Below are 19,669 nucleotides of genomic sequence, written 5' to 3'. Positions count from 1 at the left end.
GAAGGTGCGTGGCCACATAATAGTGGCAATTTGCATTACACCACACAGTAGTGCAGTTAATACACACTGCACCAGGTAGAACCTCCTAGACACTTTGCGCCAGGCAGAGCACGTTAGACACTTTGCGCCAGGCAGAGCACGTTAGACACTTTGCGCCAGGCAGAGCACGTTAGACACTTTGCGCCAGGCAGAGCACGTTAGACACTTTGCGCCAGGCAGAGCACGTTAGACACTTTGCGCCAGGCAGAGCACGTTAAACACATTGCCTAGCCACAAACGCCTAGCGGGAACACTAAATGATTTGCTCCCCAGCCGTGCCAGCTACACATGACATGCCCCCCAGCAGTGCCAGCAACACATGACATGCCCCCCAGCAATGCCAGATACATAAATGGCCACACAGTGCCAGATATGTAGATATAGAAAAGCCCCCACAGTGCCAGATAAATGCCCCCACAGTGCCAGATAAATGCCCCCACAGTGCCAGATAAAAGCCCCCACAGTGCCAGATACAGAAAAGCCCCCACAGTGCCAGATAAATGCCCCCACAGTGCCAGATAAATGCCCCCACAGTGCCAGATAAATGCCCCCACAGTGCCAGATAAATGTCCCCACAGTGCCAGATAAATGCCCCCACAGTGCCAGATAAATGCCCCCACAGTGCCAGATAAATGTCCCCACAGTGCCAGATAAATGCCCACAGTGCCAGATAAATGACCCCACAGTGCCAGATAAATGCCCCCACAGTGCCAGATAAATGCCCCCACTGTGCCAGAAATGCCCCCAGTGTGCCAGAAATGCCCCCAGTGTGCCAAATACATAAATGCCCCCACAGAGCCAGATATGCCCCCACAGAGCCAGAAATGTACCAGAAATGCCCCCAGTGTGCCAGATAAATGCCCCCAGTGTGCCAGATAAATGCCCCCAGTGTGCCAGATATGCCCCCACAGTGCCAGATATGCCCCCACAGAGCCAGAAATGCCCCCACAGTGCCAGATATGCCCCCCCACAGTGCCAGATATGCCCCGTGTGCCAGATATGCCCCCACAGTGCCAGATATGCCCCCACAGTGCCAGATAAATGCCCCCACAGTGCCAGATAAATGCCCCCAGTATGCCAGATAAATGCCCCCAGTGTGCCAGATATGCCCCCACAGTGCCAGATATGCCCTTACAGAGCCAGAAATGCCCCCACAGTGCCAGAAATGCCCCCCACAGTGCCAGATATGCCCCCAGTGTGCCAGATCTGCCCCCAGTGTGCCAGAAATGCCCCCAGTGTGCCAAAAATGCCCCCACGGTGCCAGATATGCCCCCACAGTACCAGATTAATTCTCCCCCCCCCCCCCAATACCTGCGGCGCTGAGAGGGGGAGGAGTACTGCTGAGCCTGTCCGAGTGCGGGAGTGCGGCCGGGCGAGTGCGGGTCCAGGTGCGGGCGGCCACTTGTGTGCGCTATGCGCACTGCGCGGCGCCGGCGTCTGACGTTAGACACCGGCAGCGCGCATAGCGCACACAGGCCGGGCCAATGCTGCACGGGGCCGGCTCCAGCTTCGAATATGGCGGCGCCAGCGCGCGGCGCCCATTAAGGGTGGCGCCCTGCGCGGCCGCTCTATTCGAACATGCCTAGAGCCGGCCCTGATTGTGGTGCCAGTAGTTACTGACACATTCACTGATTCAAAGTCTCTAGATGTGGTTAGAGCTTTGAAAATCTATGTTGCTAGAACAGCTCGTAGACGGAAAACAGAGGCTCTGTTTGTCCTGTGTGAACACAACAAGATTGGCTGTCCTGCTTCCAAGCAGACTATTGCACGTTGGATTAGAAATCCGATTCAGCAAGCTCATACTACGGCTGGATTGCCGTTACCGACGTCGGTAAAGGCCCACTCCACTAGGAAGGTGGGCTCATCCTGGACGGCTGCCCGGGGGGTCTCGGCATTACAACTTTGCCGAGCAGCTACTTGGTCAGGGTCAAACACATTTGCTAAGTTCTACAAGTTTGACACCTTGGCCGATGAGGACCTAAAATTTGGTCAATCGGTGCTGCAGGGTCATCCGCACTCTCCCGCCCGTACTGGAGCTTTGGTATAGACCCCATGGTCTTAATGTCGTCCCCAGCATCCTCTAGGACGTATGAGAAAATAGGATTTTGATAACCTACCGGTAAATCCTTTTCTCCTAGTCCGTAGAGGATGCTGGGCGCCCGTCCCAGTGCGTACTTTACCTGCAGTTTAGTTATTAGAGTTACACAAGTTTTGTTATCTTGGTTTCAGCATGTTGCTGCAATTAGTTCATGCCTGTTGGCGTGTGTTTTGTTTAATGCCATGTGTGCGGCATGGTTGAGGGTGTGAGTTGGTAGATATCTCACCACTAGTTAAGTAATTCCTTTCCTCGAAATGTCAGTCTCGCTGGGCACAGTTCCTACAACTGAGGTCTGGAGGAGGGGCATAGAGGGAGGAGCCAGTTCACACCCAATGAAAAGTCTTTAGAGTGCCCATGTCTCCTGCGGATCCCGTCTATACCCCATGGTCTTGATGTCATCCCCAGCATCTCTACGAACTAGGAGAAAAGGATTTTTATCAAAATCCTATTTTCTGCAGCAGGTTACATTGGTTTCCACAGGGAAATATCGGGGTGTAGAGTGGATCTGGATCCAGAGGCGCCAACAGGCAAAGCTTTAGCTGTCCCAAGATGCATAGGTGCCTCCTCTATAACCCCGCCTCCAGGCACTGAGAGCTCAGTTTTTGAGTTGGTGCCTGCAGCAGCAGGTCACTGAACAGGGGGGCTGTGGTGTGCAGCCCTGAAAGCTTTTCATTTGACAGAAATTGTCTTTGCTATTTGAGCTGGCAGCACTGTATGTCAGTGTGACATTCAGTGCCGCAGCTCCATCACCTCCCAAGCTGCACTGCACACTACCGTTGTCCTGGTTCCCGGGTACCTGCGACGGAGGTGTCCCGACTTAGGTACCATCGCACACTGCTCTCCTGGATCGCATGGCTGCTATGGGGAGGAGGTAAGAGGGTCTCCTAGGCGGGACCTGCCATTAATCCGCGTTCTGTCCTGCGGTCTGGGGAGACGTACTGCGGCGCTGGCGTGGACACTGTCACTGGGCAGGGAACCCATTAGACCACCAGGGCATCGGAGCACAGGTCAGGAGTATTAACACCAGTTTAATGGGGCTACATAGTACCTGGGGTGGAAGATCAGCATAGGGGAAGCGGCGCTTGACCTGTAGCCCCACCCCTTGCCCAGGGTGCCATCTCCTGCAGATTTCCTGCCCTGGCGGTGCCTCCTTATCCCTCACAGAGACTATGGGCGCCATCTTAACAGCATAGCAGCAGGTCTCCGGGATTGCTGGGTATGTAAAGCCGCCTGTGTACAGCGCTGTCTTTACATTCACTTGAGTATCCTACATGTCTTAGAGACAGCATTAGTTGAGAAAAGGTGTACATTGCAGTGTATATTGTACTAGTATTCTGCTATATCCTCCGATCTGAGACCACGCTGTGATATATATATATATATTTCTCTAACGTCCTAAGTGGATGCTGGGGACTCCGTAAGGACCATGGGGAATAGCGGCTCCGCAGGAGACTGGGCACAAAAGTAAAGCTTTAGAACTACCTGGTGTGCACTGGCTCCTCCCCCTATGACCCTCCTCCAAGCCTCAGTTAGATTTTTGTGCCCGAACGAGAAGGGTGCACACTAGGTGGCTCTCCTGAGCTGCTTAGTGAAAAGTTTAGTTTTAGGTTTTTTATGTTCAGTGAGACCTGCTGGCAACAGGCTCACTGCATCGAGGGACTAAGGGGAGAAGAAGCGAACTCACCTGCGTGCAGAGTGGATTGGGCTTCTTAGGCTACTGGACATTAGCTCCAGAGGGACCGATCACAGGCCCAGCCATGGATAGGTCCCAGAGCCGCGCCGCCGGCCCCCTTACAGAGCCAGAAGACAGAAGAGGTCCGGAAAATCGGCGGCAGAAGACGTCCTGTCTTCAACAAGGTAGCGCACAGCACTGCAGCTGTGCGCCATTGCTCTCAGCACACTTCACACTCCGGTCACTGAGGGTGCAGGGCGCTGGGGGGGGGGCGCCCTGAGACGCAATAAAAACACCTTGGATGGCAAAAAAAATGCATCACATATAGCTCCTGGGCTATATGGATGAATTTAACCCCTGCCAAAATACACAGAAAAACGGGAGATAAGGCCGCCGAAAAGGGGGCGGAGCCTATCTCCTCAGCACACTGGCGCCATTTTCCCTCACAGCTCCGTTGGAGGGAAGCTCCCTGGCTCTCCCCTGCAGTCTCTACACTACAGAAAGGGTTAAACAAGAGAGGGGGGCACTAATTACGCGCAGTATTAAAAATACAGCAGCTATAAGGGGAAAAACACTTATATAAGGTTATCCCTGTATATATATATATAGCGCTCTGGTGTGTGCTGGCAAACTCTCCCTCTGTCTCCCCAAAGGGCTAGTGGGGTCCTGTCCTCTATCAGAGCATTCCCTGTGTGTGTGCTGTGTGTCGGTAATTTTGTGTCGACATGTATGAGGAGAAAAATGATGTGGAGACGGAGCAGATTGCCTGTAATAGTGATGTCACCCCCTAGGGGGTCGACACCTGAGTGGATGAACTGTTGGAAGGAATTACGTGACAGTGTCAGCTCTGTATAAAAGACAGTGGTTGACATGAGACAGCCGGCTACTCAGCTTGTGCCTGTCCAGACGTCTCATAGGCCGTCAGGGGCTCTAAAGCGCCCGTTACCTCAGATGGCAGATATAGACGCCGACACGGATACTGACTCCAGTGTCGACGGTGAAGAGACAAATGTGACTTCCAGTAGGGCCACACGTTACATGATTGAGGCAATGAAAAATGTTTTACACATTTCTGATAATACGAGTACCACCAAAAAGGGGTATTATGTTCGGTGAGGAAAAACTACCTGTAGTTTTCCTGAATCTGAGAAATTAAATGAGGTGTGTGATGATGCGTGGGTTTCCCCCGATAACAACTGATAATTTCTAGAATGTTATTGGCATTATATCCTTTCCCGCCAGAGGTTAGGGTGCGTTGGGAAACAACCCCTAGGGTGGATAAAGCGCTCACACGCTTGTAAGAACAAGGGCTCTACCCTCTCCTGAGATGGCCGCCCTTAAGGATCCTGCTGATAGAAAGCAGGAGGGTATCCTAAAATGTATTTACACACATACTGGTGTTATACTGCGACCAGCAATCGCCTCAGCCTGGATGTGCAGTGCTGGGTTGGCGTGGTCGGATTCCCTGACTGAAAATATTGATACCCTAGATAGGGACAGTATATTATTGCCTATAGAGCATTTAAAAGATGCATTTCTATATATGCGTGATGCACAGCGGAATATTTGCCGACTGGCATCAAGTCTAAGTGCGTTGTCCATTTCTGCCAGTAGAGGGTTATGGACACGACAGTGGTCAGGTGATGCGGATTCCAAACGGCATTTGGAAGTATTGCCTTATTAAGGGGAGGAGTTATTTGGGGTCGGTCTTTCAGACCTGGTGGCCACGGCAACAGCTGGGAAATCCACGTTTGTACCCCAGGTCGCCTCTCAACATAAGAAGACGCCGTATTATCAGACGCAGTCTTTTCGTGGGCAAGCGGGCAAAAGGTTCCTCATTTCTGCCCCGTGACAGAGGGAGAGGAAAAAGGCTGCAGAAATCAGCCAGTTCCTAGGAACAGAAGCCCTCTCCCGCCTCTGCCAAGCCCTCAGTATGACGCTGGGGCTTTACAAGCAGAATCAGGCACGGTGGGGGCCCGTCTCAATGAATTTCAGCGCGCAGTGGGCTCACTCGCAAGTAGACCCCTGGATCCTTCAGGTGATATCTCAGGGGTACAAATTGGAATTCGAGACGTCTCCCCCTCGCCGTTTCCTAAAGTCGGCTTTACCGATGTCTCCTTCTGACAGGGAGGCAGTTTTGGAAGCCATTCACAAGCTGTATTCCCAGCAGGTGATAATCAAGGTACCCCTCCTGCAACAGGGAACGGGGTATTATTCCACACTGTTGTGGTACCGAAGCCGGACGGCTCGGTGAGACCGATTCTAAATCTAAAATCTTGAACACTTACATACGGAGGTTCAAATTCAAGATTGAGTCACTCAGAGCAGTGATTGCGAACCTGGAAGAAGGGGACTACATGATGTCTCGGGACATCAAGGATGCTTACCTTCATGTCCCAATTTACCCTTCTCACCAAGGGTACCTCAGGTTTATGGTACAGAACTGTCACTATCAGTTTCAGACGCTGCCGTATGGATGGTCCACGGCACCCCGGGTCTTTACCAAGGTAATGGCCGAAATGATACTCCTTCGAAGGAAGGGAATTTTAGTTATCCCTTACTTGGACGATTCCCTGATAAGGGTAAGATCCAGGGAACAGTTGGAGGTCGGTGTAGCACTATCTCAGGTAGTGTTGCGGCAGCACGATTGGATTCTCAATATTCCAAAATCGCAGCTGATTCCGACGACTCGTCTTCTGTTCCTAGGGATGATCCTGGACACAGTCCAGAAAAAGGTGTTTCTCCCGGAGGAGAAAGTCAGGGAGTTATCCGAGCTAGTCGGGAACCTCCTATAACCGAGCCAAGTCTCAGTACATCAATGAAATGGTTCTGGGAAAAATGGTGGCTTCCTACGAAGCAATCCCATTTGGCAGATTCCACGCGAGAACTTTCCAGTGGGACCTGCTGGACAAATGGTCCGGGTCGCATCTTCAGATGCATCAGCGGATAACCCTGTCACCAAGCACAAGGGTGTCTCTCCTGTGGTGGTTGCAGAGTGCTCATCTTCTAGAGGGCCGCACATTCAGGACTGGGTCCTGGTGACCACGGATGCCAGCCTGCGAGGCTGGGGAGCAGTCACACAGGGAAGGAATTTCCAGAGCTTATGGTCAAGCCTGGAGACATCACTTCACATAAATATCCTGAAGCTAAGGGCCATTTACAATGCTCTAAGCTCAGCAAGACCTCTGCATCAAGGTCACCCGGAGTTGATCCATTCGGACAACATCACGGCAGTCACCCACGTAAACAGACAGGGTGACACAAGAAGCAGGGGGGCAATGGCAGAAGCTGCAAGGATTCTTCGCTGGGCGGAAAATCATGTGATAGCACTGTCAGCAGTATTCATTCCGGGAGTGGACAACTGGGAAGCAGACTTCCTCAGCAGACACGACCTCCACCCGGGAGAGTGGGGACTTCACCCAGAAGTCTTCCACATGTTTATAAAACTCGACAAGTATTGCGCCAGGTCAAGGGACCCTCAGGCAATAGCTGTGGACGCTCTGGTAACACAGTGGGTGTACCAGTCAGTGTATGTGTTCCCTCCTCTGCCTCTCATACCCAAGGTACTGAGAATTATAAGATGGAGAGGAGTAAGCACTATATTCGTGGCTCCGGATTGGCCAAGAAGGACTTGGTAACCGGAACTTCAAGAGATGCTCACGGAGGATCCGTGGCCTCTACCTCTAAGAAGGGACCTGCTCCAGCAAGGACCCTGTCTGTTCCAAGACTTACCGCGGCTGCGTTTGACGGCATGGCGGTTGAACGCCGGATCCTGAAGGAGAAAGGCATTCCGGATGAAGTCATTCCTATCCTGATCAAAGCCAGGAAAGATATAACCGCAAAACATTATCACCGCATTTGGCGAAAATATGTTGCGTGGTGCGAGGCCAGTAAGGCCCCGACGGAGGAATTTTTCAACTAGGTCGATTCCTACATTTCCTGCAAACAGGAGTGTCTATGGGCCTGAAATGGGGGTCCATTAAGGTTCAAATTTCGGCCCTGTCAATTTTCTTCCAAAAAGAACTAGCTTCAGTCCCTGAAGTTCAGACGTTTGTGAAAGGGGTACTGTATATACAGCCTCCTTTTGTGCCTCCAGTGGCACCTTGGGATCTAAATGTAGTTTTGGGGTTCCAAAAGTCACATTGGTTTGAACCACTTAAATATGTGGAGTTAAAATATCTCACATGGAAAGTGGTCATGCTGTTGGCCCTGGCCTGGGCCAGGTGCGTGTCAGAATTGGCGGCTTTATCCTGTAAAAGCCCTCATCTGATTTTCCATTCGGACAGGGCGGAATTGAGGACTTGTCCTCAGTTTCTCCCTAAGGTGGTTTTCAGCGTTTCACCTGAATAAACCTATTGTGGTGCCTGCGGCTACTAGGGACTTGGAGGACTCCAAGTTGCTAGACGTTGTCAGAGCCCTGGAAATATAGGTTTCCAGGACGGCTGGAGTCAGAAAATCTGACTCGTTGTTTATTCTGTATGCACCCAACAAGCTGGGTGCTCCTGCTTCTAAGCAGACTATTGCTCGTTGGATTTGTAGTACAATTCAGCTTGCACATTCTGTGGCAGGCCTGCCACAGCCAAAATCTGTAAAAGCCCATTCCACAAGGAAGGTGGGCTCATCTTGGGCGGCTGCCCGAGGGGTCTCGGCTTTACAACTTTGCCGAGCAGCTACTTGGTCAGGAGCAAATACGTTTGTAAAATTCTACAAATTTGATACCCTGGCTGAGGAGGACCTGGAGTTCTCTCATTTGGTGCTGCAGAGTCATCCGCACTCTCCCGCCCGTTTGGGAGCTTTGGTATAATCCCCATGGTCCTTACGGAGTCCCCAGCATCCACTTAGGACGTTAGAGAAAATAAGAATTTACTTACCGATAATTCTATTTCTCGTAGTCCGTAGTGGATGCTGGGCGCCCATCCCAAGTGCGGATTGTCTGCAATACTGGTACATAGTTATTGTTACCAAAAAAATCTGGTTATTGCTGTAGTGAGCCATCTTTTCTAGAGGCTCCTCTGTTATCATGCTGTTAACTGGGTTTAGATCACAAGTTATATGGTGTGATTGGTGTGGCTGGTATGAGTCTTACCCGGGATTCAAAATCCTTCCTTATTGTGTACGCTCGTCCGGGCACAGTATCCTAACTGAGGCTTGGAGGAGGGTCATAGGGGGAGGAGCCAGTGCACACCAGGTAGTTCTAAAGCTTTACTTTTGTGCCCAGTCTCCTGCGGAGCCGCTATTCCCCATGGTCCTTACGGAGTCCCCAGCATCCACTACGGACTACGAGAAATAGAATTATCGGTAAGTAAATTCTTATTATATATATATATATATATATATATATATATATATATCTAAGTCCAGTGCAGCATTATTGTATCGTCTGTGTGGTTTCACTTTCAGTGTTTCCCAGATATTACTGTCACTATGGCCCTCATTCCGAGTTGATCGCTCGCAAGGCGATTTTAGCAGAGTTACACACGCTAAGCCGCCGCCTACTGGGAGTGAATCTTAGCTTCTTAAAATTGCGTCCGATGTATTCGCAATATTGCGATTACAAACTAAGCAGTTTCAGAGTAGCTTCAGACTTACTCGGCATCTGCGATCAGTTCAGTGCTTGTCGTTCCTGGTTTGACGTCACAAACACACCCAGCGTTCGCTCAGACACTCCCCCGTTTCTCCGGCCATTCCTGCGTTTTTTCCGGAAACGGTAGCGTTTTTATCCACACGCCCATAAAACGCCGTGTTTCCGCCCAGTAACACCCATTTCCTGTCAATCACACTACGATCGCCGGAGCGACGAAAAAGCCGTGAGTAAAAATACTATCTTCATTGTTAAATTACTTGGCGCAGTCGCAGTGCGAATATTGCGCATGCGTACTAAGCGGAATTTCACTGCGATGCGATGAAAATTACCGAGCGAACGACTCGGAATGAGGGCCTATATTCTGTACCCTGGGCTAGGTGTGTTTGGGTCAAACAATATAGTTGTGCACAGAATTTATCTATATACCTATATAAGTATATTACTCCTGTGTTACAGTCACATTATACCGTGTCGTTTTATTCCACAGGTTATTGTATTTGGCTATTTAATCGTACTGTGTAAATCCAACTGTTTACATTGTGCAATGTCTAACAAAAAGGGCAGCAAGTCTGCGGAGCTCCTGCATCATGCAGAGCATGCTCCGCGGATTTATCAGAGGGGGAATTATTGCATGAGGGTCTCTGTACTGCATACCATGCACCTGTCAGTCATTTCGCAGCCCCTGCACTTAATCAGGAGCCTCCATGGGCAGCATTAACTACCCTGCTGAGTACTCCCCCCTATGGGTCCGCCTGTGCTATTACCCCACAAATTGTGCCCATAGTTAATCCGCCTTGGGCGGAAAATTTGTCTAACCAACTGCAACAACTAAACCAGTCCCTGGTTAGACAGAAATCTTCCTCGGGTCACTCCCATGCCTCTGGTCCCTCTAAGAGGGCTGCTTCCTCCTCGCAGTCTACAAACCTCTCTGATGTCTCATCTGAAGAGGAGGGGAGCATATGGTCCTGTCGGACACTGAATCCTGTGTTACTAACGAGGAATCTCCCTTATTGATAGATGTCCCTGCTCTGGTGGTTGCTCTTAAGCATATCCTGCAAATCACAGGTGAGGAGGATTACAATACTGTAGCAAAGAAAACTGATAAGTTTAAACAGCAGAAGGTGGTTAAAACTGTATTGCCCCATTCTGATCATCTAGTGGACATCAGACGGGAACCCTGGTCTAATCCAGGAAAGAAATTCCTTATGCCTAAACGGGCATTGGCTCTCTACCCTCTCCCTGCAGAGTTGTGTAATAAATGGGAGACTCCGCCATTGGTGGAATCCACCAATGGCGGAATCCACCAATCCACTGTCACCTCACTGAGGGAGCTGACAGATAAGCATGTTGAGGGATGCCTGAAATCTGTATATTCCCTTACAGGGGCTATTCATAAACCCACTATAGCTGCCTCTTGTGCTGAAAAAGGTATTAAAGCGTGGGTTCAGGCTTTAGAGGTAGAACTGCCCAAGGATATCTCTGAAAATGGCAGACAATACCTGGCTCATATTACCACCAATTCTTTTTACATTCAAGCATCCTCTGAGGTGGGAGTATTGGCAGCCAAGGCATCGCCTACGTCTGTCCTGGCGTGTCGCATACTGTGGTTGAGGTTGTGAAAAGTGGACTTGGACTCCAAGAAGACTTTGGAAGTCCTCCCCTTCACTGGGGACATTTTGTTTGGGGAAGACCTAAATAAAATTGTCTGAACTGGCAGCTGCTAAGACAGCTTTTCTCCTCACTACTAATCCTTCTCAGAAGGCAAAAAGTACCACTTTTCATTCCTTTCGGGCTAAAGGGAAAGCGAAAGGTTAGACATCCTAGACAATCTCGCGTTTCCAAACCCTCCTTGCCCAAGGCGAAGCAGTCTTGGGCAGCCCGGCAGCCTGCTGCCAAACATGACGAGCTGGCTGCATGACGGGGCGGGTCTCCCCCTGGTGGACCTCAGGGTGGAAGGCGGACTTCTACAGTTCATTCACCCAGGTCTGGCTCATGACCACTTCAGACGCTTGGGTACTGGAAGTTGTCTCTCACAGGTACGCTGTCTCATTCAAGAGATGTCCCCCTCACCAGTTCTGCACAACAGGTCTCCCGTCGAATCCTTTGAAAGCGCAGGCTCTACAAACGGTTGTAAGCTCCCTCCTGAGCACGGGAGTGGTTGTGCCGGTGCCTCACCCATGGAGGGGCAAAGGTTATTACTCGACCCTGTTTCTGGTCCCAAAACCTAATGGGTCCTACCGGCCTATACTTAACCTCAAATCTTTGAACAAGTTTGCGAGAGTGTCCAAGTTTCATATGGAAACACTGCGCTCAATAGTGCTGGCTATGGAACCTGGAGAATATATGGTATCCCTGGATATACAGGATATATCTGCATATCTGCATATTCCTATTTCCATCTCGCATCAGCAGTTCCTGTGGTTTGCTTTGGTGACCTTCACTACCAATTACAGGCTCTGCCATTTGAACTGGCTACGACTCCTCGGATCTTCACCAAGGTCATGGCTGTTATGACGGCCCACCTCCGTCGCCAGGGAATCAGAATCCTCCCGTACCTGGACGACTTACTGATTCTGGCAAGTTCACATGAAGTCCTCCTCAGTCATCTACAACTGACGGTAACTTTCCTGCAAGCCCACGGTGGCTAATAAATTGGAAAAAGTCTTCCCTGGTCCCAGCTCAGATCATGGTGCTCCTAGGGGCACTCTTGGATACACACAGTCAAAGACTGTTCTTGTCTCCAGACAAAGTCCTGAAACTTCAGGACAGGAAAAAGCACTTCCTTCATCGCCCCAGAGTGTCGATATACTCGGTGATGCAAGTACTTGGCCTGATGGTGTCGTCCTTCGACATGGTAGAGTACGCTCAATTTCACTCTCGTCCTTTGGAACGGTTGATCCTCTCCAAGTGGGATAAGATATCATAAGGTCTCTTCGACTCTAGAGGTTCGTCTGTCACTGTATTCGTGGATCCAGAACCAGCAATTGAACAGGGGCCGTCCTTGCTGGATCCCCAACTGGGTCCTACTGACAACGGACGCCAGTCTGCGGGGATGGGGAGCGGTGTTGGAGCAATACTTGTTTCCGTGTCGTTGGACCAAGGAAGAATCACTACTTCCGATCAATATTCTGGAGGTGAGGGCAGTGTTCAATGCACTGTCTCTCGCCCTGCCTCTGGTATGGAACAGGCCTGTTCAGGTACAATCAGACAACACCACCACAGTGGCTTACATAAACCATCAGGGCAGCACTTGAAGCCGCATGGCAATGTTGGAGGTATCCAAAATCCTATGTCGGGCGGAATGCCATCTACCAGCTATATCGGCAGTGTTCATCCCAGGAGTCCTGAACTGGGATGCAGACTTCCTCAGTCACCAGGACGTTCACTACGGATAGTGGAGCCTTCATCCCGAAGTCTTCCAACTCCTGGTAGACAGATGGGGTCTGCCAGACGTGGACCCCATTGCGTCTCGACACAATCACAAGGTTCCGGTCTTCGGATCAAGGACCAGGGATCCTCAGGCAGCGTTTTTGGATGCACTGGCAGTTCCATTCTTTCAGATGCCTTACATATTCCCTCCGGTGTCACTCCTGCCCAGAGTACTGCGGAAGTTCAAGCAAGAAGGAGGAATGCTAATTCTAGTCGCTCCAACATGGCCCAGACGGCATTGGTTCTCAGACCTGCAGGGTTTATCGACAGAGCGTCCCCTTCTACTTCCTCAGCGTCAAGATCTCCTCATACTGGGCCCTTGTCTCTACCCGGACCTGGCCAGACTGGCTTTGATGGCGTGGCTCTTGAAGCATCACTCCTAAGGGACAAAAGATTTACTGAGGCAGTCATTCAGACTAAGCTGAAAGTTCGCAAACCGGCCTCTGCCTTGATTTATTACAGGGTTTGGCATTCTTACTTCACCTGGTGTGCTGATAAGAATATACAGTAGATTCAGAACATCCAGAATTCTGGCTTTTCTACAAAGAGGCTTAGACTTAGGTCTGCGTCTGGCCTCCCTCAAGATTCACATTTCTGCCTTGTTGGTATGGTTTCAGCGCAGGGCCGTTTCTTGGGGCGGGCGAGCTGTGCAATCGCACGGGGCGCCCGCCGTGGCACTGACTATGGCTCCCTGCTTCCCCCTCCTCCCTCTCCCCGAGTACCCAGCTCGTGGGTGGAGTTTCGCGGAATGAAGCAGTTGCGTCGTGACGCTACAACGTAACCGCGTCATTCCGCAAAACTCCGCCCCCCCGAGTGGAGTACTGAGGAGGAGGGGGAGCCAAGCTACGAAGAGGGAGAGGCGGGCCGAAGAGCGGGAATCACCTCTAAGTATTCTCTTTCTTTCTTTGTTTCTTTCTTTGTTTCTTTCTCTCTCTCTGTAAAATGGGGATACCTGCCATAATGTGTAAAAAGGGGACACTTGCCTGCCGAAATGTGTGAAATGGGGACTCTTGCCTGCCATAATGTATAAAATGGGAACTCTTGCCTGCCGTAATGTATAAAATGGGGACTTTTGCCTGCCGTAATGTGTAAAATGGGGACTCTTGCCTGCCGTGATGTGTAAAATGGGGACTCTTGCCTGCCGTAATGTGTAAAATGGGAACTCTTGCATGCCGTAATGTGTAAAATGGGGACTCTGCCTGCAGTAATGTGGGGATTTAATGTATCAAGGGCATTGCGGTGTGTGGCATAATATAGTGCAGGGGCATTACTGTGTGGGGCTTAATATGGTAGAATTTATTTTTCCTATGGTGGGCGTGATCAGTTGGTGCAGGGTCAAAAACTGGGGTGTGATATAGTCTTTTCAGGTGAGACCACGCCCATTAAAATGAGGCCACGCCCATTAAAAATGAGACCACGCCCCATTGCCGGGAGCGCGCGTCTATGGCGCGCGCAAGGTTTTGTTTTGTTTTTATCTAGGGGGGGCACATTTTTTTTATGTCAAGGGGGGTGCGCATTTTTAAATCTCGCACTGGGAGCCAAACTGGCTAGAAACAGCCCTGTTTCAGCGCAAGATTGCCTCTATACCTGATGTTCATACATTTACTCAGGGTGTTTTACATATTCAGCCTCCCTTTGTCCCTCCAGTAGCTCCATGGGAGCTGTCTATTGTATTGAAAGCCCAAAAGTCTCCCTTCGAACCTCTTGAATTGGTGGACCTCAAATGGCTCACAGCCAAGGTCCTGTTTTTGCGCTTTGTCCTGTCATCCACCCTTTCTGATTTTCCACCGTGAAAGGGCGGTTCTCCGAACCAGGCCCAGTTACTTGCCCAAGGTGGTGTCATCTTTTCACCTGAATCAAGAGATTGTGGTCCTGGCCTTTATCTCTTCGGACTTGTCAGCTAAAGAACGGTCTTTAGATGTGATTAGGGCTCTCCGTGTTTATCTGCCTCTATTAGATGGTCTGATGCCCTATTTGTCCTGTTTGGATTCCACAAATGTGGCTGGCCTGCAAATTCCTCCTGCTTAGAACTCACTCTTTCCCTTGGGTCACTTCAGGCCACGTCCAACCTCACATACTGCCTCTCAGACCAGTGTTGAACTATGCACCAGAGGCGCGGCAAGTAAGGGGCTACCCACTTCTCCTGGAGTGGGGTGCCAGAAGTTAGCCACTATTCAGCCCATGCACAGGGAAGGCGGGTGCAGGGCAACCAATGCTGTGAGAGCTGGTCACGTGGGGGCTGTCTGTTATTGCAACCCTTCACTGTGGTGGCCGCAGGGGCACTCTCTAAAATGCTGCAAAACCTTCAGTGCTGAGATTTGGTGGGCGGTACCATCCCTTTTGTACCTTGATCTTTGGTATAACTTCCCACTTGGCAGGCCAACAATAACATACCCAGTGGCCATTTTCTGGTAGCAGCAGCAACTTCTCCCTGTCTTCTCTCTCATATGCAAGGAAGAAGTAGGGAGGTTTATTAGGGTGCTTGGTTTTCATTGGGCTCTTCCCAGTTTCTGGCCCATGTCTTTTGCAACCCAATATCCTCCTAGGTTGTGCAACTGCAGCTGTCCAGTCCATTTCTTCCCACAATTTCTCAGGGCTCAGCTTGGAAGAGGGTCAGTGTCATAAAATATTTCCTGCCCAGTCATCATTCCAAATTGCCTCATGCCCAATACAGAGTGGATGCTTTGTACACAACGTGTGAGGCAGAAAAGCTAATGACTGCGCTCACCTGCATCTTCACCCACTGAGAACACAATGCCAACCTGAGCCAGGTTTTTACACCACAGCAGGCCACATAGACATAGTTTAGCATTGCTTAGATCAAGAAGGTTGTGGAGAGGTGGTTAGAAATTTTTGGAGAAGTTCTTGATTCTGATAGACCAACACTGGGATGGCATATCTGTGAGGCTTTTGAGGGTGTGGTGGAAACTGCCATTGATATGACACTTATTGGGGATCAAATGTCCTCGGCTTGTCAAGTACTCTAATTTCATATTTAATTGGCGAAAAGAGGACTCTGGATTCCCTTTCATAGTCAATGAAGGTTCTGTTTGGTCCCAAACTGGATAAGTTTGTTTCCTAGGCCACTGGGGAAGGAGTTCCTTTCTACTGGTCAATGGCACTAGACCCAAGCGTCCACGGTTTTGCTACTTCTGCCCCAACGGGAAGGTGAGTAAGTAAACCTCCATGGGTCAGCTCTCCACTCCTCATGGAGGCCTGCAAAGAGGTAAACATACTTGAACAGGTAAGCTTCCAAGCCCTCTCATGAACAGCATGACAGGTAGGTGACCCGCATGCACTCTTCTGAAGGGAGCCCATCTACTTCTCTTCTGGGTTCAGTTTTTTTTTTTTTTTTTTTACCACCACAAATGCCTGCGTGAGAGTTATCGTAAATTGGAGTTGCTTTTTTGCTACTGTTCTTCCAGGAGACAATACTATTTCCACAGGAATAGTCACTCCAGTCCCAGAACAGGAGGGAGGTTTGGGTTTTTACTCAAAGCTTGCTGGTCCAGAAACCAGATAGTTCCTTTTCCCCTTCTTGACTGTGATCATGTTCAGTATGGAGTTCTTGTAGGCAGTCATCAACAACATGGAATGGGACAAGTTCATAATGTTCATGAACATGAAGGAAACTTACATGTAAGGATTTTGGAGCGACACCAGTGCTTCTTCAAGTTTGCATTCAGACCTTTCACTTTGGGACCCTACCCAGCTCTGAGGGTAATCACACTGGTCCTGGCAGTCATGACTAACATTCTCAGACCCATAGGGTAATGGTCCTCCTTTTCCTGGACGATTAGCTGATCAAGATGAGCTCTTTAGCCTTACTGCAGACTCTTTCTGGAAGCCTAAACTTTGGAGTCTTATAGTTGGATTCTCTATTTCAATAAATCCTATTTCCTGTGCCTTTTTCTGATACAAGCAGAGGGTGTTCTTACTGGAAAAGAAGATCCTCTCACTACTGGAACTGGTGAAGGATCTGTTGGTACGCAGGTGGGTGACTGTTCGCCTTTGCATGAAGGCCATGGGAAAGATAGTGTACACCTTGGAGACAATTTGCTCAATTTCAATCGTGGGTATTCCAGACTAAACTTGACCAGTCAGCTCTTTAGCCTTGTTGCAGATTCTTTGGCCTCCAGAGGACTCAAAGTTGCCGGTAAATGTCCTGGAGCGAAGAGTAGTTTTCAACATGCTGGCTTTTGTTGCAACTTTATATTTTATATATGTTTAGTATACTCATAATTTTCTTTATACTATTACATACCTGCCAACAATCCTGGATTATGGTGTAATCATCCTAATTCTTAAACCTCCAAAGTCTGTGAACTGTCTGAAAGTTATCATGGCTTTGAGGGAATGTATGTGTGGTTGTGTGAGTTTGGGTTGATCTGACTGCCAGATATTTTGTCATGGAAACAAGTTGGAAACAAGTTTTTATTTAATAAAGAGAGGGGGGGGGGGGGGGGGGGGGGGAAGTGCCCAAATGCAACACTGTGGTAGAGGAAACCCAAAATCTCTGCAGCTCTATTGAAGAAGGGGATTGCCTACCCTTTAAAACTCAAAAGAATACAATAGTGGCATAAAAGAATGCATATCGGGTAATTCAATATGAAATTTAATATAACATCATATTAAAATAGATTATATAAATAAATAAAAATATATATTTTCAATAATACAGCTGAGACCACTGAAAACTGACATATGTTACAATATTGTATTTAATAATACAATCATTGAATAATTTGTGGTTTTTATTTAGCATTGAGTCTTGTGCTACTTACATAGCATGTGGTGGGTTCTGGATGCTGGGGAATATAAAGAGACACAAGGGTCTATTTACTTAGCCTTGGCGAGAGATAAAGTGGACGGAGATAAAGTACCAACCAACCAGCTGCTAGCTGTCATTTTTCAAACACAGCCTCTAACATAGAATGTATCTTCATCCACTTGATATCTCTCCAAGGCTTACTAAATAGCCCCCATAGATCTCTAATAGATCAATTATAATTATTAATCACCATATAATCCAGAAAATATTTAATTGCAATTACATTGGTTTTGATTCTTAGTCGGACGCAAGTGGGTATACAGATTCAATCTTGTGGATTTCAGCATACTGCGTATGCGCTGTAGAACTAAATTGGCCACATCTGCATACTCACACAGATGGCGATTGCAAGTGTGGACGGATTGACCAGTGTCCTGGGTAGATATGCTAACTTTAGTAGCCCATGAGATGGGGCATCTGGTTGCAACCAGCATGGAGTGGGGGTATGCCTAGTAACTAATGATGATGGTTGTTGCTAGACACAGAAAAACAGAGGGTGCAACGGCATTCCACATGCATTAGGTATACACGGACGGATTCTTTCATTAGTGGAAGCTAGTTACTAGTAAGTAAGCTGCAGCGGCCATACTGAAAGCGGGCACTCATACAGTTGTCTCAGAAACAGCCCCAATATCTAGTGATATAGTAATCACCTTTGGCCTGAGCATGATCTGCATGGTGCTGCAGACTATAGTGTTTTGTCTTTTACAGTACAGCATACTTGCCTACCTGACCCTCTCCATGAGGGAGAAAATGCTCTGTTCCTGAACTTTCCTGGTAATGTATGATTGCCATCACCTGTGGTGAGCTAGTTAATTGATAAGAAAGGTGTTTCACCACAGGTGATGGCAATCATACATTACCAGGAAAGTCCAGGAACAGAGCATTTTCTCCCTCATGGAGGGGGTCAGGTAGGCAAGTATGCAGTACAGATTCAATCTTGTGGATTTTAGCATACTGCGTATGCGCTGTAGAACTAAATTTGCCACATCTGCATACTCACACAGATGGCGATTGCAAGTGTGGACGGATTGACCAGTGTCCTGGGTAGATATGCTAACTTCAGTAGCCCATGAGATGGGACATCTGGTAGCAAGCAACCAGCAATGAGTGGGGGTATGCCTAGTAACTAATGATGATGGTTGTTGCTAGACACAGAAAAACAGAGGGTGCAACGGCATTCCACATGCATTAGGTATACACGGACGGATTCTTTCATTAACGGAAGCTAGTTACTAGTATGTAAGCTGCAGCGGCCATATGGAAAGCAAGCGCTCATACAGTTGTCTCAGAAACAGCCCCGTTATCTAGTGATATAGTAATCACCTTTGGGCTGAGCATGATCTGCATGGTGCTGCAGACTATAGTGTTTTGTATTTTACAGTAGCTCTGGCATAGAGTATAGGTCACTTTTAGTAATTTAATTTTCATGCCATTTTTTGCTTTCTTTGTGTTACTTACAGTACACCCAACTCTGGACATCAAGGATCTTGTGAGAGATTTTCAGCATCAACAAGGTATTGACAGTAATTCTAGAGAAAATAATGATCATATTTACATTGCTTGCATTTCTTGCCAGACTATTTGGATCCATAGGGCCTCATCCAGAGTGTGACACATTTTGCGTTCCAAACATGTACATTTTATGCCACAAACATTGCATGTACAGTACAGGGCAAAAATTTTAGGCAGGTGTGAAAAAAGTGCTGCAAAGTAAGAATGCTTTCAAAAATAGAAGTGTTAATAGTTTATTTTTATCAATTAAAATGCAATCTGAATGAACAGAAGAGAAATCTAAATCAAATACATTTTTCTAAATCAAATACATCTTTGTCTTCAAAACAGCATAAATTCTTCTAGATACACTTGCACACAGTTTTTGAAGGAACTCGGCAGGGAGGTTGTTCCAAACATCTTGGAGAACTAACCACAGAACTTCTGTTGCTGTAGCCTTGCTCAAATCATTCTGTCTCTTCTTGTAATCCCAGAGAGACACAATGATATTGAGATCAATAT

The 19,669-nt window shown here is 48.6% G+C and overlaps 1 protein-coding gene across 7 annotated transcripts in view; it reads left to right on the top strand.

Moving 5' to 3' along the window:
- Positions 1–19,669, top strand: part of LOC134928178 (uncharacterized) — a 193,712-nt gene that overhangs the window by 71,254 nt on the left and 102,789 nt on the right. For all 7 annotated transcript variants that reach the window (XM_063923611.1, XM_063923617.1, XM_063923615.1 and 4 more), the window contains one exon: positions 19,117–19,170. In XM_063923611.1, the coding sequence (XP_063779681.1) occupies positions 19,117–19,170 (54 nt within the window). The remainder of the gene's footprint in view (positions 1–19,116; positions 19,171–19,669) is intronic.

This window comes from Pseudophryne corroboree, chromosome 5, assembly GCF_028390025.1.
Source record: "Pseudophryne corroboree isolate aPseCor3 chromosome 5, aPseCor3.hap2, whole genome shotgun sequence".
Lineage (NCBI taxonomy): Eukaryota > Metazoa > Chordata > Amphibia > Anura > Myobatrachidae > Pseudophryne > Pseudophryne corroboree.
This window is presented reverse-complemented; position numbering and strand designations above follow the sequence as displayed.